This window comes from Pseudoliparis swirei, chromosome 21, assembly GCF_029220125.1.
Source record: "Pseudoliparis swirei isolate HS2019 ecotype Mariana Trench chromosome 21, NWPU_hadal_v1, whole genome shotgun sequence".
Lineage (NCBI taxonomy): Eukaryota > Metazoa > Chordata > Actinopteri > Perciformes > Liparidae > Pseudoliparis > Pseudoliparis swirei.
The window spans coordinates 6,791,226-6,817,043 of record NC_079408.1 but is presented as its reverse complement, the minus strand read 5'-3'; the positions used below and the strand labels follow the sequence as shown (position 1 = coordinate 6,817,043).

The 25,818-nt window shown below is 43.9% G+C and overlaps 1 protein-coding gene across 6 annotated transcripts in view; it reads left to right on the top strand.

The window, feature by feature from the left end:
* The window catches only part of arap2 (ArfGAP with RhoGAP domain, ankyrin repeat and PH domain 2), a 116,627-nt gene that overhangs the window by 71,472 nt on the left and 19,337 nt on the right, over positions 1-25,818 (top strand). For all 6 annotated transcript variants that reach the window (XR_008835237.1, XR_008835235.1, XR_008835236.1 and 3 more), the window contains exons 16-23: positions 7,554-7,698; positions 11,694-11,796; positions 13,071-13,269; positions 18,666-18,729; positions 19,200-19,363; positions 20,143-20,355; positions 20,479-20,584; positions 24,778-24,925. Coding sequence is in view for 1 of the 6 variants with exons in the window: in XM_056443226.1 (XP_056299201.1) it covers positions 7,554-7,698; positions 11,694-11,796; positions 13,071-13,269; positions 18,666-18,729; positions 19,200-19,363; positions 20,143-20,355; positions 20,479-20,584; positions 24,778-24,925 (1,142 nt within the window). In the remaining 5 variants the exon portion in view is untranslated. The remainder of the gene's footprint in view (positions 1-7,553; positions 7,699-11,693; positions 11,797-13,070; positions 13,270-18,665; positions 18,730-19,199; positions 19,364-20,142; positions 20,356-20,478; positions 20,585-24,777; positions 24,926-25,818) is intronic.

Sequence of the window (25,818 nt, the reverse complement as noted above, 5' to 3'; positions counted from 1 at the left end):
TTTTTACTGTTAAAGGTAAAGTTATCCAGTAATATACAAGATCAATGAAAAAGAAACAGCCATGTGTTTTTACTCTTTTCCTGTTATTCATCTAGGTTCCCCTTACATTTTTTCATTATAAACCCAAGTCTCTACCCAAGATTGCATTGTAATAAATTCGATATTTTACTCAAAAACCCAAATATTAAGCTTTTTGGTGGCACTATAGGAAAAGTCAGGGCATCACAAAGGTCCTGAGGATTCATCTTCTGGGGACCACGGATGTCTTTGTCCATTGATCTGGACACAATCGTCTCGCAATCCATCTGATATTCTGTACACATAAACACCGGAAAAAAAAAAGGAAACAACCACCAGGAAACAGGAGAAAGAAAAGGGGAGGATGAACAGAGAGGGAAAACAGGAAATGTGGACAGATGAAGGACAGATTTACAGATAAATAGGACAGATGAGAGTTACAGACATAACAAAATATAGACAAGACACAGAATTCCATCGAGTGCAGGATGGGCAGATTCCACGAGAGTAACCCAAGATGGGATCAGGGGAGGAGGGAGGAGGACAGTGGTGGGCGAGGAGGAGATGAGAGGCGAGGAGTCAGGCAGGTGGAAGGATCCTGAGGAGCAGACGACAGAGTATAGTCGTGCCAGATAGGAGGTCAGAAAAAGGATTTCCCCGACCTCAGCAGAAGTGACAGAGAAAAGGAAGAGAGAAGAAGAGTTAGTAGAGAAGGAGAGAGAGATAGGTACTCAAAAAGGAGAGAAAAAAAATCCAGAGAGGAAAAAAAAGAGTCCAGACTAAGGGGCATCGCAAGCTGAGATGATTCAGCCCAGCCTAGGCCAGCAAAAAGAATCCTGGCAAAGCTAAAGGTATAAGCAGGCAGCTCAAACGAGGTGACTGTGTCTGTGGGACTGTGTCTGCTTCCCGAGGTGAAATTAAAGGAAAGGCTCTAAAACCAGAGCTCTATAACCCATTCTACTAAAAAAACTCTTTCACTAAACTGGTTCACTCTCTTAAGAAGAGCAAGGTGTACAAACAAGGAGCTAAGAAACCTTATACAGCATCACACTCTAAGGCTTTGTAAGTTAAGGAGCATCACCAATCAAGGCTTTGTAGGTTAGAAGAAACAGAAAGTGATTTGCAGAGGTGATGATTTTCTTTCTTAGTTTAGTAGTTAAGTGAAAGCAGATTTTGTTTAGATTCTTGATTTTAAGCAAGTGCTTTGACGAGCTGAGGACCATACAGAGAGCTTAGAGCTCTAGTCAGTAAGAGGGTCTAAAGTAACGCTCCAAGCATTCTAACGAATCATCTACTTTTTTAAGATGTTTGACTTTTTGAAATATTTTAATTTGAAAAATATTACTGTTTGAGATTTGCTTCCTTGTATTTATGTTTTTTTTTGCTCTTTTCAAAGATAATGCAAAAGATAACGCCAAGATTCTTTTCAAAGATATGCAGTCACAGGGATGCCAGGCACTACAGAATCTGCTAACAATCTATTGACCAGATAATTGAGATTAAAATTACTTAATTTTTATCGGGTTTTTGATCAAGTTTAACATCGATGTTTATTGGTTTTTAGTGTTTTAGGTCATGTTTTGACATGCTGTTTTAGTTGCTCTGGTTTTTGTTTTGGTATACAAGTTAAATATAGTTGAATGTCATTTGCATTACAATGAAAGTCCTGATAGTGTTTCCAAAGTGTTTCCATAATAAGGTATATAAAAATGGTCCATAAACACACAGAACCTTGTGGAAAGGTTTTGTGGTGGTGGCCGTTATTAACGTTGAGTGTAAATAAAAAATAAATCTGATCTGATAAATGAGATGTTAAATTTAAACCAAATTAGTGCTGAAATGCCAGTCGACTGCTCCAGTCTCTGTAACAGGATACAGTCATGGTCAATGTATGGTCAATGCAGCACTAAGTAACCAAAGACCAGGAGAGCAGATCTGTCTTTATCTGCTGCCCATAAGAGGGTCATTGTAATTTTTAAACCATAGGTCTCGGTGCTGTGGTGTTTTTCCAACCTGATTGAAATTTTAAAATATGATTATAATTTGATGTAGAAGTGCCTGATTTGGTTTGCGACCACTTTAACAAGGATTGGAGAGAAGGAGGGTTATAGATAGTTAAGTGTAGTGCCAATACCTCTGGATCCAGTGGGCTTCTTCAGGGAGGGTTTAATAACAGCCAGATTGAGGTGCCTGGGCACGTAGACTGTTGATAGGCAGAGAGGGAGATTAATAACAGCCACCTTGAAGGAGCAGCAAACGCCTTTAAGCAGAAGGCAAACGATGGGCCAATGGGGAGTAAGAGACAGGTAGACGTGGAAATCAATTGGAAATAGAAAAAAGGTCAAATATCCAAAGAAACATCCAAATTTCCAAAAATCCATCGGTTTTGTTTCAGAGGTCCACACTTGAAAATGAGAACAGATTGAGATTAATCTACATAATTAATATGTCCTATTAGTTAAAGTCTTTTCATCATAAAAGTATTTAAAGTCATTACCACTAGGTTTATAGGTCAGGCTTTTAACACTCGGCTCACTCAGGCTGTGTGGCTCTGTCAGCCTGGCTACTGTTTTGATTTTTTTTATTTTTATTATTTTTGATGAGTAATAGGCTGGATTTAGGCTGGCCTCTTTCTTATATGGGCCTCTATATGGACTAAAACTAAGGCATTCTCTTTCTGCTTGCTATGACCATTAGCGCTCTGAGTTTGCGGACGCAGCTTCATTTGGTTGAGGGTTATCATTATACCAGGGAGCTTCCCTCCTCACTCCTCTCTTCTTCAGAGGGCCATTCTCTCCAGTGTCATTCTCAGTTCCTCAGTCCAGTGTCAACAAGATGATCAATCTGGGACGGACAAAGAGATTAGAGAGTCCTCTGTTATATTCAGTATCGGAGAGTATCGCAATAAATACAGGGAGGAATATCAATACATATATACAATTATCAGTTAGACATTCAGTGTAGAAACTTTTGACTAAGTATTTACATTAAGTAGTACAACCAAAGTTAAAAGTTATTGTGTCCTGGTTTGACAGAAGAGTGGGTGAGGTTGTCAATGCTCAAAAGTCAACGCCATAAGTAAGACAGTAAGAAAAAGAGCCAAAGCTAGCAGTCTGTGTTTCTGTACTCTGACAGCAAACAGAGTCCAACAAGGTCCAACAAGCAGATGAATGCAGCAATCAGCACATCATTATGAACATCCAAATAATAACAAAAATATCCAACAATAACTTTATATACCAAAACAAATATAAAATATGAATTCAGATCTAATCTGATAATTGATAATATGGAATATGAATCAAATCAACAGAATAAATTGGGAATTGGCTGTAGGTCCATGTTGGATGTGAAAGACAAAAACAAAGGCTTTCAAATGAGGTGTAGTGTAATTTTTGATTTGAGGATTAATTAATAGGCTGGATGGTTGATGACTCTCCACCTCCTCCTCCCTCCCGGACTCGGAGTGGAGTATTGTGGAGAGGCGTATTGGAGGAGTCGATTCATTCAGGCAGACATATTCTTCATGGCCAGGCTCAGTTAGGCAAAATACGCAACATGTGATTATATGAATTCAGTTTCATGACATGATGACAGAGATCGAATATTTAAGAGACCAGATTAAAGAGACCTATTTTGTTTTTAATGATTTATAATTGTGTTACTGTGTATGTAATTGTGTGTATATTCACTCGCTTATTTTTTTTTTTTTTCTACGATTTTTTTGCTTTTTGATTTATTTAGTTGAGTCTCCTAAAGACACAGACTCAGTCTCCTAAAAGTCAAGGGCAGAGAAGGGCTGGAAACTAAGAGCAGCTGCCTGGTTCCTGCTCTGAACCCTGATCTGAAGATGACTGTGTGTGATCAACTAAGTCATATTCGCAGAAATGAGACGTCATTCAACGTGCGGGATGAATGCCGCTCCTCAGATGAAAGCGTCTCTTTCATCAGTCTCTCCTCATTTCTACGAGTCCACATTATTCGAGCCCCGGTATTTGCCAGCCAGCGTTGAAAGACCGACAGCCATTGATATAATTACTGTCTGCAAACATGGAATCTGTCAATGAAAAAAACGGTGAGGGCCAACGCCTTACGGACAGCACCACACACCCCACATAATTTTATTCGATTGAGTTAATTTAGGCGCTCGGGCCACCGGGGCGCGGGCGGTTATTCGATCTGACTGTATCTCTCATCTTAGCCAGCAGCTTCAGCACAGACCCACGCCGCCCGCCACCCCCGGGAGGCACCCAGAGGCACACCTTGTGGCTTCTCGCTTTCGCTATTTCACGTTCCTGACTATAGGCTCCCGATAACTAGTCTCAGGTGTGTCAGCGGTCAGAGGGTGTGTGAAAAACGTCGAAAAGGTGTGACAAGCGGCTTCTGGCGTGCTGCTTCGACTCCCCGAAAACACTCCCCCCAAACCATCCCCAACCATACCGCTGCCACTGGGCACAGCTAACACTGTACACAGCTACCGACCGGGCGGCGGGGGGCGGCTAGCAGCATAGCTGTCTGAGCGAGAGCTTAGCGCGGCATCTAACATCTAACCCCACTTACCCAACCCCCCAAAAGCAAATAAACCACTTGTGTATTGTATCATTATTATCATTAAGGGAAACTATACATGAGACACACTGACAACAGAGAGAGGGAGGGAGGAGAGAAGAGAGAGAGTCATGCTCGCTGAGCTGCTGGCAACCAAAGCCGGGGAAGAGTGAGATGATGCGTTCAGGAGCAGCTGGGAAAATCCAATATCAATTAAAATAGAAAAAGAAAACAATAAGCACTTTATGCTCGGGGTTAAGAAGTTAAACAGCTTATATTTATTTGTTGTTCCCAACCGAGCATTATCGGTTAAAAAAAGCAAAATAGTTAGAATGAATAGCATTACAGTTTTCTAGCAATTTATGATAGCAATCGACTTAATTTGGTAATATTAATGTCTCGGGATTTCAGACGGTACGGATGAAGCTACTCAGTTAGAAAGGCACACTTTCACAAAAATAAATACTTAACTCTGACATGGTGGGAAATGATGGACATGACATTCTCTGGCAAACCATTTGGAACGGAAGTGAAGTTCCGATCTCTTCCGTCGCCAAGACAACGGTCCGTCCTGTCAGATAGATTGGATTGGTAATGACTTTAAATACCAGTCTCTCTCTCTCTCGCTCTCTCTCTCTCTCTCTTTCTGCACGGGTGGTTTCAGATAAAGATTATGATTCTTCGGCTGCTGGAATAATTTCCTTTTTTTCTCAGAAAAGTGGGGTCAGAGGAAAAGTACTTTCTAAATGCCACAGGAAGCAACTGGATATTCGTCGTTTTTTTGCGGTTTGAAAGCCGTTAGATGTTTGTGTCCAGATTGTTTTGGGGAGACAACAAGACAAAGAAAAAGTGAGAAAGAGCCATACAGCGAGGCAGCGCGAGGGTGAAGAGAGCAACACTGACATCCTCGTTTCCTATGCTCATCACACCCTTTTTATTTTACCAGACAGTTTTTTTTTTTTTTTTACTATGTCTGTTCCTTCAGAAACATCACACAAAGTTGGCAGAGGATTGTGCGATTAGCATATTCATGAGAGGAATACAGTGGAAACTTTGGAGTCACAAGCGCCAGGGGGTGTGAGGAAGAGGGGGGGTGTGTGTGTGTGTGTGTTTGTTGCAGAACACAAAAGCAGATGGCACAGGGACTTTGTACAATCCAAAATTAGGCATATTTTGGTGAACTTCATGCTCATTGGCTATGCAAATCGCAGACAGGCAGCCCTGGAAGACGATGCGTTCCGCAGCTTCTCCGTAGAGATCACGCTCGTTGATGGAAATCAGCTCCGAACTCAGTCTCCCGAAGCCGCGTTTATACAGGCGATGACGTCATCGCTGCTCGCCGGTCGAGTGCGGCGAAGGCTTTCGCCGCCAGCTGATCGCTCTGAGCTTTTTAAGACTTTTAATGTCGCGCATATTTCCCCTCATGAAAACACGGTTAATCTGCCTGAGGACTCTGTTGCATATTGTCCCTGGAAATGTAACCTCCGTTTCTTTAAAGAGCATCCAATACTTTACAGTATCTTTCTCTACAGGGCTCGGCTGAAAGCAAATAAGTTGCCCATGAATTTGAGACGCAGGTTTACAGTTCCCACCTCGGCTTTGTGGAGGTTCGTTTCGGGTATTATGCCAGAAACACTCGATGTCTTCACATTATAATTAGTTTGTACAGCCTCTGGCGTTTCGTGGAGCGTTGAGCATAAACGCCGATGTGCGTTGTCTGTGTGACTGTGTGAAGACACACACACACACACACACACATTTAGTTGTCCTCAAAGTGACCGAATGGACCGTCCCCGTAAGTAAAATATCTGATTCATCATAAAGTAAAAACTAAAAGTTGGATGTTTGCACTCCTCTCGCCGTGCCAATACCTCTTTTGCTGCATTATTGATGTTCATTTTTTAATATATTTTTCAAATGTTGACTCTGAAGTGATGTTTGCTTGAAACGCTGGCCTTCAGGTGCTGTGATCTCTTTATGTCTGCTTGGTTTGGCGTTGGTTAAAAGCAACTCTCAACAAAAGTGGAGCCTTATGACATCTCCATTCATCCGTGTGTGAAAGCAGAATGGAGAGTGTCTTATCTCCGGACTTAAAAACGATTTTTCGGTCGTGCTCCCTGAGCTCGTAGAAAGGCGTTGCCGCTGTTGAACGGGGTTGGAGGGGTGATAATTATTCACAAACCAATCGCTAGCATTGCAGGCACTACTTTATTTATATTTCAGATTCTACAAACAATAGCCAATGTGATCAGTGTTCAAATGCGTGGCTCTACAGTCGTGGTTCAATAGAGGCCAGGTGCATTGGAGAAGCAAGACAATTTCTGAAATTAGCATCAGATTTCTGACCCAATATCGCATAATCTGAAGGAAACTACGAGTATCTGTGCGGGCACTGAAACTTAACTTCATGGTGGGGGACTAATACAAACCAATAATTAATTATTCTCTCAAAAGTGAATTTGATAAGCAATACAGTGCACTTTACCGCTGAAGCCTCACTCGGTCTGGACCCGGAGCCTTTGGTGGATAATTCAATTCAATTCAATTCAGTTTATTTGTGGAGCCCAATTTCACAAATTACAAATTTGTCTCGGAGTGCTTTACAATCTGTACACATAGACATCCCTGCCCCAAAACCTCGCATCGGATCAGGAAAAACTCCCAAATAACCCTTATGGGGGAAAAAAAAAAACATGTCGCCGGTCGGCAGGCTTTGGTAAGATTCTTCGTTGAAACTGACACAATTGAGACAATTCCCTGTCTTTATGACCGCTCCTCATTTGTCCGACCGTATGAAACCCTTATATTTTAGAGTTCTAGCAAACATGCCAGTGGCTTTCCGAAAAGAAAAAAAATGTTTTTAAACTAGAAGTAAACGCACTCCTATTCAACAAGAGCCCTTTTCCACTTTCTCTCATTGAATGTTTAAAACGCTGTACGTTGTGTGTCTGTATGTGTGTGCTTATATAGCTCTGTGTGTATTTCAGACATGGCCCATCGCTGGTGTACATTAGAGGGCGGCTTCCTGACGTACTATGAGAGCGAGCGCAGCCCGTCGGCCATCGGCAGGGTGGACGTGTCCGAGGTGGTCAGCCTGGCCGTCAGCAACACGGAGACCATGACTGGAGCCGGGTACGAGCGCACACTCACACACTGTGTACGCATTGCTGCCGGCCTCTTCATAACCCCCAGACCGGAATTGACTGTAAACCTTTGAGGCGAGATCAGAGCAATTTTTTTTTTTTTTTTTACTTTTTATTTTGCATTTTCCACAAACAGATTATTCCTTGACATCGAGAAAAAAAAAAAATATATATATCTACAACAAAATAAAATCAGCACACATCCAAATCATCCATATCCACATAAACACCCGCCAAAGATTCCCACCCATCCCCTCCCACATGTTTATACCCTCCAAGAGGAGGACCCAATGAGGAGGGAAGCAACTTTCTAACATGTTGAGCGATAGTATTTTCTTCAACTACACTTTAAATCATTTAACGGTTTAATATAGTTTTTCACAGTTTAAATAGCTTTATATGCTTGTTGGCGTTAATATTAATATATATAATTAAATATTGATGTAAATGAATGTGAAGTGAGTGATAATTTACACAAGGCCCTCTATAGCGGAGGCTTTCCTTCACACACACACACACACACAAACGCATACTTTGCAGTCAATCTGAACAAAGTCATAATTTATATTTCATTGTTCAAATGTCTTTTCAAGTGTATTGTTTCAAATAAATCAGTTTACAGTTTACTGCTCATGTAGGAAAGTCACATAAACACAAACGCATCTCCGCCGTTTCTTCCCGTTGTCACATGTCCCCTTAGAATAATCCAAACTTGAGTATTATTCAATTTTAGAGAACCTATCACGGCTTTTACGAGCGCCATATTTCCTGTTTACTCTGGCGGAGACGCGGGCGACTGCCGCAGCTTTAACGGCCCTCCCTCCGTTCACTTTACCTCGGATTATGATTCACTCGGAAAGTTTCCCTGGCATCAAACTTTTCTTTATGTCTTCGGGAAGTGTTGCAAACGCACGAAGAAGGAACAGATGTCTTGATCCTCTCCTTCACGCCCTCTCCCCGCTCCCATTGGGTGTGTGTGTGTGTGTGTGTGTGTGTGTGTGTGTCAAGCCCGCGCACGCTTCAGTTCCCCTGCGAGGAGTCTGATAATGGCTTATGATTGAAGCATAAGCCAGGTCCTTAATGACAGCAGCAGATGTTATGAAATGGAAACAATGCTTTTATTTGTTCATTTTATTTATACAGCCATTAGAAACACAGCTGGCCAGCGAAAGCTATGACCTTTCTCATAAACTGGACACACACACACACACACACACGCAGGTACTATATTGTGTGCACAGACGCTATAATGCAACGGTGACATGCAGCGGGTTATTTTTTTTTCAGCTCGCCGCATACGTCCCAGTTACAGGTCGCGGCGTCGCCCCCAGAGAGGCGATTATTCCTCCGGCGCTCGTAATGGCGCTGCGTTTCACTAGATTAAACTCTGCCTCACTCCCTCTCGCTTTTTTTCCCAACTTCCAGCGCTTTCCCAGCGTGCGAGCGAGCGAGCGAGCCGGGGAACGCCTCACCTCTCGACCGTCTGCCGCCTATGAATATTAACGTATGCAGATGACACACTCCCACCGGCAGCCTATCGCCGCACGACAGGAAGCCGTAGGTGTTCGCTTCCATTAAGCGAATCGCTCGGGTAATTTCACCGTGGCAGAGGACACCGAGAATTACGGCTCTGCCCCCGACGCGTACGTCTGCTGAAGTCGTATGGATATTACAAGCCCACTTCTCAGGAATTAATGCAAAGCAAGTATGTTAGCTGGTGATAAGTTGAGGCTTTCAAGGGACCTATTTTTTTTTTTTTACTCATCCGCCCTGTTTCTACAAGAATACATTAAGTTAATTCTGACCTTCAAATTCAAGTGAACAGCATGGAAGCAATTTTGTCTATTTATTTTGCACCTTTTCACTCTTTTTTCCCCCACTGTCGTCGTCTTCTTGGAAAAAAATCTGCTTTTCTTGTTAGAAGAACGTAGGCGCTAACGTTGCCAGCGAGATGGGTTCGATACATGAGCGCTGCAGAATTAAGATCTTCCCAGAGGCAAAACATGCAACACACGTATGTACACATGCATCCAATCGTGTGCAGCACAAGGGGGAACATCCATGTGCACTCCATCAAACTTTCACGAAACAATAACGTACTTTATGCTTGTAGCTCACTCACATTAGCACAGGGGTCAGGAACCTTTTTGATTGGGAGAGCCATAAAAGCCAAATATTTCTAAATATATTTCATTGGGAGCCATATCGTATTTTTAACGTATAATAAATTAAATATGTCTTGCTTTTAATGCGACTTGGGGTGCAGGTGACTTTTTCTTTGCTCCGCCCCGAGACGGAGAGCCGAGAAGTGTTAACGCGACACGTAGAGACAGAATGACATGCTGGTGTCGAGACGATCGATAACAGACGTTTAGTTTAATAAAAGAACAAAGACATCTTTAAGAAAAAGGACCTTAAATTACTTCTGCTGTAATCTGGCGCGATAGAGAAAATTACAGGGGGGCGGGCGGAGATTTTTTTTTTTTTTAACTCAAAATTGTCTGGGAGCCATATGCCGTCACCGGAAGAGCCATAGGTTCCCGACCCCTGACTTAGCGCATGATCCTGTCGACCTCCATTTTGCTTTTGCCGATATCCACGCGAGCGAGGTTGTTTTCAGGACACAAGATCAATACCGCTCTTATCCGTTATAATTGAACTGAAAGCCTGCGTAAGGCCTATATTCACGCCTCAAGACTTTTCATGTGCGATCCCAATTTTACTGGTCCTGTTTTTAGGTGCATCGCTTATGATCCCGCATTTTAATTAATAAACTACTCATTGTATTTACATGAACGTTGTGGCTCGAGCTGCACAGATGTCCCGTCGGGATGTCGATTCAATTACGGACCAGTGCGTCGTCTCTCGTCTGACTTCTTGTAACCACTCGGTTTCTTCATGCCTGTTACTGTTTCCACCTCTTTCTCTCTACTCTCTTTGTCTCTCTCTCTCTCTCTCGCTCGCCCCCTTCTCCTCGCCCGCCCCCCTCCCTCTGGGACACTCGTCATGCAGCGTTCATCTCCCGTCGGCCCGTCTTCACGATGCCATTTGCCCAGCACGCCACTGCCAGTCCTTCTCCCTCTCTCTCTCTCTCTCCCCCTCCGGGACTCCGTCTAACAAGCGCCTGCACACCTGTCAGGTGGAAGGCGGGGGAGGGGAGGGTCACGCGAGAGGGCACGCAAACACCCGTGTCGCCGCTCGCTCCCCTGACACATGTCGGAGGGAGAGAGAATCGGCGCTGCCGTGACCCCGCGCGACACGCCACCTTAGACGCCCCACGCCCGCTGTTGCGGCGTTTAAGAGGCGATGGAAACGAGGCCACCGTGCGGAAACCATTAAAATAGTGATACCCTGACCTCTGTACCTTCACACTGAGAGAGAGAGATGGAGAGCGAGGGAGGAGGTGAAGTGAAGTGAAGGCAGAGACAACAGGAGGACCAACAAAGATTAATAGCTGCCTTTTTGCTTCCAACAGCAATGTGTGTGTGTGTGTGTGTGTGTGTGTGTGTGTGTGTGTGTGTGTGTGTGTGTGTGTGTGTGTGTGTGTGTGTGTGTGTGTGTGTGTGTGTGTGTGTGTGTGTGTGTGTGTGTGTGTGTGTGTGTGTGTGTGTGTGTGTGTGTGTGTGTGTGTGTAACCTAATGCTCACATGCATCTCTTTGTCCATAACTGACTGTCACGTATTCTACGAAAACCCATTCATGACGCATTCAAGGCAAAATGTGAATAACTAAACAACATTCTCTCAACACTATATATTAATAAAAAAACGGGAATATTGCACCACATAAATAAACTGGAAATCTACTGAAATACGACTGAATATCTAATTGAACATTTCACAATATCTAGTTAGACGTGTGGAGATTTCTACGGTTTCTGTGCTGATGTTCGCCCGATTGGGCGCTTGTTTCCCGCATTTGTGCGTTTTCGTGGCGACAAATTCCGTTCCGCATATCTAATAGCGAGCTGCGTGTCTCTGGCAGGGCCGTGTTTACCGTCGAGTTGTACCTGCACACGGAGCGAGTGCTGATCGTCGGGGCTGAAACACAGGAAACGCAGCACGACTGGATCCAGGCGCTAACAAAGGTGACACGCTTTGCATTCCGCACAGACACACAAACACACTCATTTCCATTTCCCTTTCTCTTTTTAAGTTTGTTTTTCACTTAAAGTTACAAGGAAGAAACGGTGTGTGTACGTGCCACAGAAGTTGCGGCACATCCCTACTTTTTTTTCCCTTCCTTCTTCATTCACTCTGCTGCTGCTCTGCAACACGTCGTCCTCAGTGAGCCTCGATGCTGCCGGAGCTTCTCTCAGTCAGACGAGAGGTCTGACTATCTCTCCCCCCGCACGCTGCCACGATCCTGTAATAACACCCTTCATAAATATGTCTCCCATTCCTTTTTGTATCTCTTTAATCCCGGGCCACCCTGTCATGGATCGTGGATGGTAAAGCTGCGTTAGTCCATATGTCTCTCCATCTGTACCATCGGCCTTCCACGCCTCCGTATTTCAGTTTCAATCGCACACCAACGAGCAGGAGAACGGGAAATGTGCTTGGAAAGTAATTCCAACCCCGAAAGGGTAACAAAGGTTTAACCTTTTTAACGGCGAGACGTCCACAGACGCTCAGTTTGTTGCGTGTGTTGCCGTTTGCTTCGAGAGGCGACCACGATCCACACTTCAGAAAGCGATGGCTTCTTAATTCTCAAGAGCGTAATCTCTCTCTCTCTCTCTCTCTCTCTCTCTCTCTCTCTCTATTTCTCTCTCTCTCCCTATCTATCTCCCTCTCTCGCCCTCTATTTCTACCTCTCTCTCTTTCCCTCACTCTCCCTCCCTCTCTCTCTCCCTATCTATCTCCCTCTCTCTCTCGCCCTCTATTTCTACCTCTCTCTCCCTCTCTCTCCCTATCTCCCTCTCTCCCCCCTCTCCCTTTCTCTCTCTCTCTCGCCCTCTATTTCTACCTCTCTCTCTTTCCCTCTCTCTCCCTCCCTCTCTCTCTATTTCTACCTCTCTCCCCCCTCTCCCTTCTCTCCTCCCTCTCCCTCTCTCCCTTCTCTCTCTCTCTCCTCTATCTATCTCTCTCTCTCCCTCCCTCTCCCTTTCTCTCTCTCTCTCACTCCCTCTCTCCCTTTCTCTCTCTCTGTCTCTGTCTCTCTCTCTCTCTCCTCTCCTCTCTCTCCTCTCTCCTCTCTCTCTCTCCTCTCTCTCCTCTCTCTCTCCTCTCTCTCCTCTCCTCTCGTCTCTCTCCTCTCCTCTCTCCTCCTCTCTCTCTCTCTCTCTCCCTCTCCCTCCCTCTCTCCCTCCCTATCTATCTCCCTCTCTCCCCTCTCCCTCTCTCTCCCCCCGTGACTTCGCAGGGCTTCGTCCCGTCCAAAGTCGAGGGGCTGGTGCAGAGAGACGTGGAGCTGATTGGCAGACTGCACTACAAAGAAGGCCACGACCTGTACCACTGGAGGGTGGGCTGGTTCATGCTGGAATGCTCCGCCCTGCACTTCAGCTCCGGGGAAGAGGAGGGGGACGAGGAGGTCCTTCACCTCAAACAGCTGCAGGAGCTCAGTAAGCACTCTGCATTAGTCTGTGTCTATCTCTCTCTCTGGGTCCTTCTTCACCGGGTAACGTGTGAAGAACCAGTTCCGCTACCTTCCCGGTATAACGCTGTATAGCGGCACATTGCTGATGTAAAAGCTTCTTTCATGTTGGACTCCATGTCTCTCTTTTCCCTCAGAGTGTTAGGGGGAAATAAACACTTGAAAATGTCTCTAAGATAGGATTAGTCATGGATAATGGTCCTCGCCCTTGAAGTCTTTCTCTTGTAGAGGTGAAACATGAATCCCACATGTGTGTAACTTGTCCGAGTAAAACCCTTTAGGATCATTCAGAGTAGCGACACACACACACACGAGTCTTCAGAGACGCCTTCAAGGTTTGTAAGGGCTAACTAACTCTCCGCCTAGCAACACTGAGGCTACTAAACCACTCTCAAGCTAAACTTTGTGAATGTAACACCTGAATATGTAAAGTACAGACCCCACTTCTAATGTAATATTCAGAAAATCAAATCCATCTTCAGCATTTTGCTGTGCTTTGCAAGTAATCTAATCATCGCAGTTCCATTGAAGTCATTTTCCCTAAACACATACAACAGTATGTACACTACCGTTCAAAAGTTTGGGGTCATCCAGACAATTTTGTGTCTTCCATGAAAACTCACTTTTATTTATCAAATGAATTGAAAATTGAATAGAAAATATAGTCAAGACATTGACAAGGTTAGAAATAATGATTAATATTTGAAGTATTAATTTTGTTCTTCAAACTTCAAGCTCAAAGGAAGGCCAGTTGTATAGCTTATATCACCAGCATAACTGTTTTCAGCTGTGCTAACATAATTGCACAAGGGTTTTCTAATCAGATATTAGTCTTCTAAGGCGATTAGCAAACACAATGTACCATTAGAACACTGGAGTGATAGTTGATGGAAATGGGCCTCTATACACCTCTGGAGATATTTCATTAGAAACCAGACGTTTCCACCTAGAATAGTCATTTACCACATTAACAATGTATAGAGTGTATTTTTGATTAATGTTATATTTATTGAAAAAACAGTGCTTTTCTTTGAAAAATAAAGACATTTCTAAGTGACCACAAACTTTTGAACGGTAGTGTATAACACCGTAAACACATACATTATCCTCAGCTCTCTCCTAAAATGCCAAAGTTTACCCAATACATAATAGTTGTCAGTAAAAAAGAAAGAAAGTCACAGCTCAAAATGACCATCATATCTGCAGATGGTTGATCGTGTCGGTGGTCAATTTCTGTCTTTGTAAAGAAAATCCACTCATTTTTTTTGGTATAAATCTGAATATTCACCGTATGATCGGTCGCATTCTTTTCACTTTTCCACGAACCGATACGGCCAGCGGCGTAACGGATGCTCGGTGGAGGGAAGTCACCCGGCGGGGCTCGGACGTTCTCGTGCACTTTGGCAGATTGATCGATTGCGCCGGTGTGATGTGCGAACGGGAGGAGGAGGGGAGAATCGATGGATCTTTTGAATCCATTTATAGCTCGACGTGGATCAAATCGCACAATCCCCCCCCCCCCCCCCCCTACCTCGGGCGGGATAAAGAACTGCAGCGGTGCTCATTTTTAGTCCTGGCTTTCTCGAACCATATTGGTCACAGCCGAGGAGCCGCCAGAGGGGCCTGTGTTTTGTCGGCGGATGGTAGATTCCGGAGCGTTGAAAGGATCCCTTCTGTGACACGGGATTAACTGTTATGTTCTCTACAGTGACACCGCCACATGATAGGTGCCCCTGTGAAGCAGTGAGGCATTTAATAAAATAATAAAAAAACATTTTGTTGTTGTTTTTCAATTAAAATCCCGACATGTTTCCTACATGCCTCTCTTCAAACTGCATCGGGAGGATGTGCGAATGTGATGCAGCCTGTTCCTGTTCTTTTGACTCCAGGCGAGCACAGTTACCATAATTTTTTGAGACCTTTTTTTCTCAAAACGTACTAAAGGTTTTTTTTTTTTTTTTACTCTGGGGAAAAAGTAATCTTTGGCTTTTATTCATTCCTTAATTGCCTCGTCTGTAATGTAGTCTCTGTTCGTCTCAAACCAATGACGAGGACAACCGTTACCCTCTTTAGCGTATTGTTCCCGTGATTTAATTCTTCATCGTGTGTTATGAAGCACTTGTTTTTTTCTGTTTCAAAAAGCTCCATATAAATAAATAAATAAATAAACAAATTCCCAAGCAAACAAACAAAAGAATAATCCTGCCACGAGCGCACTGCCTCTCCGAGTGGCTTCTCGTTGGCTCAGCGGCGTACTTGAGAGACGACTGATCTTTTTGGGATGTCTCGTGTCGAGATGTCTGCCGTGTACGTCTAACTATATCTACAGTTGGATAATCATTAATCCGTCACGGTGCACGAATCAGCTTTCTTGCCCAGCACCTTCTGAAACGAACGCTTTTCAAGCAAGATAAGGACATTAACTCTGAGCTCATTCTGTGCAATTTTGTCAGAGTATTAATCTCACGGCGGTGGATAAATGGAGGGGAAAAAACACCGTTAATTCATCGCTCTGCTCAATCATCTGGAAATTAAGATAGGCATCAGCACAAGACTGCGGTCCAGCATATTTAGTAGCCAGATGTCAGCGTGTCCACACGGAAGTTAATGTTAGGGTATAATTAGATATTTAGATTTATAGCACCCGCAGATCAGATGCTCAGTCCTGTTAGTGATGATTCATGTTCAGTTGGAAGATAACAGAATGTGAGTTAATTGCTGATACCCGATTCTGATCCAACTAATATTTTTCGACTTATTGTTGATGACTAACGATAACCTTCATGATTGGTCCAACTTCTTATCACGTAGCCCCGGTTACATCACAGTCATTAAGCCGACCAACACAAGTTTTGATTGATTTTGACAGATTGAAACTTCTGAACTTTAGCAGCATTATGAAGTGAATATAACTGTCTATGTTTTTAATTGTTATATAGACAAGAAAACTCAACAGGACACCTTGAAAAGTGTTTCTATAAACTTTGAGGAAATTCTCCCTCTACTTAAATATGTCATATTTAGTGTGTAGTTTTTGCTGTTTATATGAATTTGTATCAAGCAACAAGCCAATAGTATCTTATTATAGATATAGCAGTATAATAATATGTGTCAGCATTGAAGTAATGCGAAATGTTACTAAAAAATGTTTGACGTAATTTAAAAATGTGTTTATGTTTTTCATAAATGTTTTCATTTATGGAAAGAAAATATAATATATCAACCTCACAGTTCCATTTATGGTGGAATTATGGCAACATCCAAGAGCATGGCCAGTGTTGTTGATTCAATCCAGAGGAACCAAAGGACTCACACGGCTCATTATATGATCAGGTTATCATATCATACCTGCCAAAAAACAACAACATAATGCTCTCAATGGAAATTTGCACCAGCCTTCTAAATCACCCAGAAAAAAAAAAACACCAGAGAAATCTCTTACGGGCCGCGGATTACACAACAAGTTTGCAGACTTAGTTCCTTATCACACCAACATATTCAGGGAAGAAGAACAAATTCCCATTGAGCTGTAAGATGGATAAAAACAAGTTTGTGTGTTTTGTTCACAAAGCGATGACAAGTGTTTTGCATTTACCTGATAACACTGTTAATAAACCTCTTCAGTCAATATCAATCTCAGAAGTTCTCGGCTTTCTTCTCTTGTTGTTTGGATCCTATTGAAATAATGAAATAATGCGCCCTTGAAAAACTCCCAAAGAAAACAAAAAGCTAATTATTTCTTTCAACAGAGACTTTGGGGATTAATTGTTCTTGCTGTTTCACTCAACATGCAAAGGATGAAATAACACTGTTAAATGTAACATTTTGAACCAATCATGTATTATTAAATTGGATTGTGGCCTGTCAGTGCTGATAATGATCAACGTGTTTACGGAGCAGTTGCAGAGATGGTGGTCTGGGGGAGAAATGTTAAAAACGAGTTTGTAGATGAGATGCTATATGCAGTACAAAGACAATATTGTGCAAGAAAAAGCTACATTCCAGTCATACACATTTGAGTTGTGGAGGTCAACCTAAGATAATGGGTTAGGATCCGGCGATTCTAGGATGAAAAGAATAGTTTAACATTCTTTTTAAAGGATTTGGAAGGTCGAGACCGCTCTCATGCCTGTATGGTTAGAATAAATCACAAAGGGTCACTTCTACACTCCCTTTGCGGTGACGCATGTAAACAGTGAGCCTGTCCTCTGACCAACACATAGCAGCTCTATAGGTCATTATTTAACACGTTATATCTTCTTTGTGTACAACAACAAAAAACATATTTTCTTGGAGGTTGATTCGGATTTATAATGCAGAATAACAGTTTGACAGTCTTAAAGTGAATAAGCACGTTTCCCAAAAATGTTTAACTCGATAAATAACCCGCCAAGAAAGCACAAGACGTCGTCTGTGGGCACCGTGACATCATCTCTCATTATCCAGGAATTACCTGTTGCTCAGGTAGCTCGTTAGCGAGCTGTCAATCTCCACAAGTCAACTGTTTACTTGGGTAAAGTCCAGATTGTTCTCTTTCTGTTAAGTTTCTTTGATAGGGATCCGTGAGTTGAGCATAGCCGGTGGGAACTCCAGTCAGATGAAAGTGCCAGATGTTGCCGTCTGGAGATTTGTGACTCACCTGCAGAGCCGCATATCTTTTGTTCTATTTTCGTTCCGTGTCGCGTCGTGTGATTGTTTCCGTGATCCAAGCAGCTGCTCGAACCCACAGAAGAGATTACGGCAGAGCTTTCCAGTCCCGACGCTCCCTCCTCGTGTATATCATTCTGCACCGTCGTGTTAAAAGAGTCATCGTACCGATGAAGAGTTGCAGGAACTCTTTTTTTTCTGTCTTTTGCTGTGTGGCGTGTTAAATATTTTCCCCCTTTTTCCAAATATTGTTTGTTTCCATCCCCGCCAACTTTACACGAAGCTCGATAACCATCGACACGTCCAGCCACAACCACCTTTAGTGAGTCCGTGACACACACACACACACACACACACACACTCCCCATGTTTCCCACTACAACGAGGAAACGCTGTTAACCCTCACCTTTTCTGTCCACTACTTGTCTGCACATTTGAAAGAACTAGACAGCTATGTCTGGACATATTGTGCAGGTTATTATTCTCAGCGATTGACTCAAAGAGTATATGAATACCGAGACCTTTCAGTGACAGGAAACAAATGCATTTTTCCAGTTTAATGGCGAACGCTTCTAAGCGCTCATGCTTTTTTTCGCCCGGAGATTGAATAACTGCAAATGTCAGACTTAAACACATTACTGTGCATTAGCACTTTTCTCTAAATTGGGATTTCCGAGGCTCTATTTTCCACACGACTTGTTTCCCTCCTCTCCGCAGCTGTCTCCGTGCACACAGAGGGTGAGGACAAGATCCAAGTCCTGCTGATGGTGGAGGGAGGAAGGTATGTCGGTCATTAAAAAAGAAAAAAAGAAAAAGGTTTGATAATTGGCGCCGCAACAACATAATGCATTATGCAACGCTGTGGGCTTTGATTCTGCCTTTTGTCTTGTTAGTCCGAATGCACTTTGCCTAACTGTAATCAAAGTCTCGCTAGACCGCCTGCTTCCGTTCCTGAGACGCTGAGCTCAAGCCAACGGCCTCTTCCTTTTAGAATAATTCAACCCGACTGTTAATTGCACTTCGTTTGTGTGTCTTTGATGAAACCTCACGGGAAGAAGTGGTTGTTGTTTACTGTGTGTGTGTGTTCTGCAGAAGCACCTTTTTGGATTCCTTTTGGTGGCGTGTTTAATGACTTTTTTTTTCAAATAAACAACTCTCGTATATGAAGCACTATATTGTTACAGGAAATGACGTCATGATGAACTACTTCATAACAACTTTTATTTTTCTCCCCTTTTTGCGTTTTAATAGAACGGTTTACATCCACGGCTTCACCAAGATGGACTTTGCACTGTGGCTCTCGGCCATCACGCTGGCCGCCGGCACGGACGGCAACGCCCTCGGCGACCAACAGCTCACGAAAAACGGCGCCCCGATCATCGTCGACAGCTGCATTGCTTTCGTCACCCAGTACGGTGAGTAACTTTACACTTCTTACCGTCTACTTTCGTGACGAGATGTTCTCGTGTCGCTATTCCATCTCTCCTTTCACCACCTTCTTTTCACTGCACTTCGCAACACCTATATATAGTAGCGCCTGATGCTTCACCAGCGCATGGTAAATGCAAACGGCTACTTATACCGTAGCTTTATAAGCCGTATGAAATATAATGAGGGATTGGCATGAAAGTCAACGCTGAATGAAGCTGTAATGCAGCTCGCAGGGAAAGTTTCATTACACCTGCTGATTCTATTTTCAATGGGCTTATGGAACGCTATTAAATCCCACAACTGAACATTCATAATGCTTGTTATAGACTTATTATAACTATATATGTGCTATATACACATCGGGGCTACTATTTAACCCTCCTGTTACCTTTACATTTACTAACATATTTTACCCTCGGGGGTCAATTTGACCCCAGCTATTAAAACCTCCAGAAAATTATTAGAATTCATATTGTTTCCCAAGTTTAAGTGTGAGGTACTTTATGTTTGTTTGTTAACTACCTAAATAGCCTTTTAAATATATAAAAAAGTTGATATTTCTTATATGTTTGACACAGTGAAAAACAGCCTGGGGTCAAATTGACCCCAAAGAACACCGACATTAAACATTGAATGGGGTCAAATTGACCCTAAAGGTAACAGGAGGGTTAAATAACATATGGAGAGGTATTGCATTAATGAGTAGAATGGTTTATAGAGCCAGTCAATATATTGATGTAATCGTCCATTTGTATCTCACCAGGTTTGTGCCAGGAGGGGGTCTACCAGAGGCCGGGGGACCCTGGTCGGGTGGCCCTGCTCCTGGAGGAGTTCACGCGGGACGCCCGTAACGTAAAGCTGAGGGAGAAGGAGCACCAGCTGGAGGATGTGACCGACACCCTGAAGAGCTTCTTATCCCAAGCTGAGGACGCACTGCTGACCAAGGAGCTGTATCCATACTGGGTGTCCGCTCTGGGTGCGTGCGGCGTCTTGATTTCGTAATTTGCACATTTCTGAAAAAGTACAGCATGATCCTCATTCCCTTTACGTGTCATTCGGGTCATATTTACCAGTCGTCCTCATGCGTGTGGTTTTGCAGACGAGGCCGACGAGAGGCAGCGAGTCAAGAAGTACTCCACTTTCATCGAGAGTTTGCCAAAGACAAACAGGTCGACCCTGGATGCTGTGCTCCAACATCTGTACAGGTATACACACACACACACACACAAACACATGCACGCTTCAAACTGCAGACGCATGTACAGCTCTGTACGAGTGAGGCCACTTCAAGGTCGAGGTCGGTGTGAGGATACGGTTTATTATCCCGGAGGAGAAATCTCAGTGCTCAACTTCGAGAACAGCACATGTGGAGCCAAAACTGCATTTATATATCTAGTTTAGAGTGAATTATTTAGCTTTTACTCCCCATATGTATCTGAAGGCTATATGTACTGCTCACCTTTTCAGAAATAAAAATAGAAGTTTAACATCAGCTAACATAAATTAATGATTCAGCTGCCTGTGCTGGCTTGCTTGTTTCAAAAGTTTTTTTTTTTTTTTTTTTTATTTTTTTTGCTTTTTTCCTCTTTTTCTTTTTTTTCTTCTTTTGTCTTCTTTACGGTGACACTGACCATAACTACTTTTTTTTTTAATTTCTTTCTGTGGCTTTTGTTCACTTTGTCGTAGTATCGGTGAGCCACAGCTTTTTCTCTTAGTTCTGACACTGGGGGACCTACACTTTTTTTTTTAATAATTCTGGCTTTTTGTTCTTTTTTGTCGTAGTATCGGTGAGCCACAGCAAAACAATGTGCTCAGTTGATGCTTCTGCCTGGAGAAAGACCTGTGATCTTGCAGATCGGGTGTCAAGCGGAGGGAGGTCTTTGGCGAATAAGGCGGATGAGCTCGGCGCTGGTAATGACCGAGAGGATCTTCCGTGAGAGCAGTCTCTTGTGCTTCACTGAACTATCCGGATCACAGCGTCTTTGCCCGGCTTCAGAACTGTTCGGGCTGACAGATAAGATGAGGCGGGATCGCTGTTTATGTGAATGAGCGGTGGTGCCATCCGGACCATGTGTGCGTGAAGGAACATTGAACTGTTGGCCGTGGGGATGCGCCGTCCGCCATTGTGGTTGCCATCAGCTGACGCTGAGGAAGCTGTGGACACCATCCACTCCACTGTGTCTGCTCTGCTGAATCATCAGCCTGGAGCATTCATGGCTATCACTGGTGACTTTAACCACACCACATTGGAAAAAGCTCTGCCAACCTTCCATCAATACATAGACTGCCCAACAAGGAACAATAAAACTCTGGACTTGCTGTATTCCCCTCGGCAGGTCTGATCATGACCTGGTCAGGTATGTTCCTCTGGTGAAGAGGCTGCGGTGACCACCAGGACTGTGAGGAGGTGGTCTGGACTGCTTGAGTCAACGGACTGGGATGTGCTGTGTGGACGGGAGGACATCAACAGTATGACCGACTGCATCACGGAATACATCAAGTTCTGTGAACACACCACCATCCCATCACGGACTGTGCGCTGCTTCCCCAACAACAAGCCCTGGATCACCAGGGACCTGGCTGCTTTCAGGTCTGGAGACAGGGATGAGCTGAGCTCAGGAGGCAAGGACTCCTACAGGAGGAAGCTGGAGGCCAAACTCCAGCTGAACAACACAAGGGAGGTGTGGTCTGGCATGAAGCAGATAACTGGCTTCAAGGTGGGAGGTAGACAGCCAGGGAGCTGAACTGTTTTTCAATAGGTTCAGTTCACAGCCCTCCCGTCTCCTCCACACATCACACCTCCCAAACACCTCCCCTCTGTCCCCCTGCTGAGCTGCACATCCACTCTCTGTGACGACTGACCAGGTGAGAAGACAGGTGGAGAAACTACACCAGCGCAGAGCTGAAGGTCCTGATGGCATCAGCCCCAGGGTCCGCCACCCAGCTGTCTGGTGTCCTGCAGCGCCTCTTCAACCTCAGCCTGAGGCTGGGGTGCTGTGGAATGCCTGGTCCCTGTCCCAAAGAAGTCAGCACCATCTGGCCTTCACCTCCCATGTGATGAAGGTGCTGGAGAGGCTGGTCTTGGCCCACCGTGAAATCATCGTTGGACCCTCTGCAATTTGCTTACCAGCCTCATGTGGGAGTGCGCCATCATCTACCTGCTCAGTCGCACCTGGATGGAACCGGTGTCTCTGTGAGAGTCACTTGACTTCTCCAGTGCATTTAACACCATCCAGCCACTGCTGCTGAGTGAGAAGCTCCACCATCTCCTGGATCACTGACTACCTCACAGGCAGACCACAGTTTGTCAGAATGGGCGTGTGCTGTCTGGAACGGTGGTCAGTGATGAACTGTTCTGTCTCCTTCCTCTTCACCCTGTACACCAGTGACTTCCAGTACAACACGGAGTCATGCCATCTGCAGAAGTACTCTGATGATTCTGCAGTGGTAGGAGGAGTACAGGGCAGTGGTGAGTGACTTTGTAAAGTGGGCGATGAGAACCACCTGCGGCTGAACGTGGCCAAGACCAGAGAGATGGTGGTGGACTTCAGGAGGCGACAGCTCCTACACCTCTGAGTGTCCTGGGAGTGGACGTGGACATGGTGGAGCTCCATCGACAGCCGACTGAACTGGAAGGCCAACATCAACGCTGTGTACAAGAAGGGGATGAGTCGACTCTTTGATCCTTCAACGTGTGCAGCAAGATGCTGGAGTTATTCTACCAGTCGGTTGTGGCCAGTGTGCTGCACTTTGCCATTGTCTGCTGGGGAGCAGCTGACACCAGCCGTCTTAACAAACTGGTTAGGAAGGCTGGCTCCATCATCGGCTGCCAGCTGGAGCACCTGGAACAGGTGGTGGAGAGGAGGACGTTGAAGAAACTGGTGTCCATATTGGACAACCCGGACCACCCTCTCCACCACCTCCTACAGGGACAGAGGAGTACTTTCTCCAGTCGTCTCCTCACGCTCCGCTGCCACAAGGACAGATACAGGAGAACATTCCTGCGAGGCTCTACAACAGTTTACCTCTTGCCAGATCACCCTAACCCTTCTTATATTTTGTGTTTTGTTTTTTTATTCTTGTGTGTTGCTGCTACTGACTCGACAAATTTCCCCTTGGGGATTAATAAAGTATATATCTATCCATCTATCTATCTATCTATGCGCCAGTATCTGGCCAAACAATGACATGAAAGTTGTTAACTAGCTATTCTTAATTGTGTAACAATTTGAATCATTATGTATAACACGACCAAACAATATTGATGTAAGATAACAAGCATTAAGTACTATTGGCTTCTGTAAACCGCCTAATTCTCATAATGTGAGGTGAATACATGGGACTACAGATAAAAACGCCTCTTGGCTAACTCTGGCACATTTACTGAAATGTTTTTATTAATGTGCACTTACCCTTATTAAATAAACCCAGGAAAAAAAGAATAGGTCATATTGTCTTTGTTTGCTTGCCTGCATGAATGCGATACGGCAGGAGCAACTTGTTTATTTAGACATGAAGAGGACACGACCAAATTATGCTGTGTATCTCATTAGATTAGTACCAAATTGTTAAATTGTTCTTGTCTATATCATGTTTTTAATTGTCCCCTTGGCTGGTGGAGCTCTGCAGATGCCCACCTGCATCACAGTAGCCCACGGGTTGCTGTTTAGCACCTGCTGATTATCCCGCTGTCCCATCAGCTGTGTTAACGACCCGCGTCACCCTCTGTTGTGTGTGTGTGTGTGTCTTCTGACCAATCAAGTCGGCCACGTCCTAGTCCGACACTGTGCTGCATGTGGGGCGAACATGTTGGCATGTCCTTCAAATTACAAGCTGAAAAGGAAAAAATACCTTTTTATTCACTAAAGCGACGGACGGCCTCCTTTAGGGGTGAAACTCATGATTCAGACCAACAGTTCTCGTTTTGAATATTATTTGGCAGTAGCTCTTTTTTGTTTTGTTCGGAAAATCATTCAAGTTTATGTTTCAGAAGGTCGTTTAATTAAAATGTTTACGAATTTTCCATCGTTTCCCTTTTCCGCTGCCCCACTCAAACACACACACACACACACACTCACTCTGCTGTCTCGACGTCTCATTCACTAATGCGCACATTGCACATTGCTCCCTCAGAAACCTGAAGTGGGTAATCGTGATTTAGCTGCATTATGTTAATGTTGTGGATTGTTTGGAGGCGGCTTAATTTGCCTTTTTGCTTAATTTGGACTGAGGCCTAACATTTTGACGAAACTCTGTGTGTTTGTGTCTCTCCGAGTGTGGGCAGGAGAGATTGAGAGAGTGTTTTGCTTTGATCTCAGTGTATGTATATATGTGTGTGTGTGTGTGTGTGTGCAGGTTCCTTTGGGTTCCTCTAAGCCTGTTTCCTTCTGTGATTCAGGATTCAGCGGTGTTCCAACCTCAATCACATGCCCAGCGTCAAACTGGCCTCCGTCTTCTCCTCCTGCCTGTTCCAGACTCGGGGACAAACCCCACAGGAAATCAGCGTCGTCCGTGACCTCATCAGCAACTACATTACACTCTTCAGTGTGAGTTATTTATTGCCGTTTGATAGTGTTGATGCTGGTGAGGAACTGATTGGGAGACGGTGGGGAGGGCGAGAAAGAGCTGAGCTGAGCAGGGGCACAAGATGTGGGTCCGCCACCTCTACGTTGGATTACACCTGATTTGTATTGCATTAACACCCAGGAAATACGAAGTAAATATATGATCTTATATTTAAATAAATACCTAATTTACAACTCATGGCAGACAAGTGCGTTAATTGGATGCTACTATGCTCAGCTGTTACAGCGGTCAGACGTAGAAACCAATGTTTCTGCCGACTGGATTCACACACACGATGACGGCAAACATCTCCAGAAAACACAGATATTATATTGAAAAAAACAGGTCACCTTGAACAGAAATACCGTGGAGAAATGAGGCCGGTGCAGATTGATCTGTGTGAGGGGTTTTGATTGCAGAGTAATATATAATAATATGATGAAGAAGAACAAAGACAGAGATAAAAACATCTGATACACGTTGACCGAGGAGTCTGACTGTTTGGATTTTAATGTTGGAGTAATGTTCTCTGTTACTTAAGAAGTAAATTATTCATCTTTCTGCTCTTCTCATAAAATTATAATTATATTGAGAATCAATTGCCCGCCTTTAAAAACGGATGCAAACCAACTATGAGGCCTGGGATGTGAGATTTTAAAATGTTCTACTGAATTTAGAAAAACGTGTCATATATACAGTGGGTACGGAAAGTATTCTGACCTCTTTAAAATGTTTGTGTCAATCTTTGTGTCATTGCAGCCATTTGCTAAAATCAAAAAACTTCATTTTATTTCTCATTAATGAACACTCAGCACCCCATCCTGACAGAAAATAACAGAAATGTAGACATTTTTGCAAATTGATTAAAAAAGAA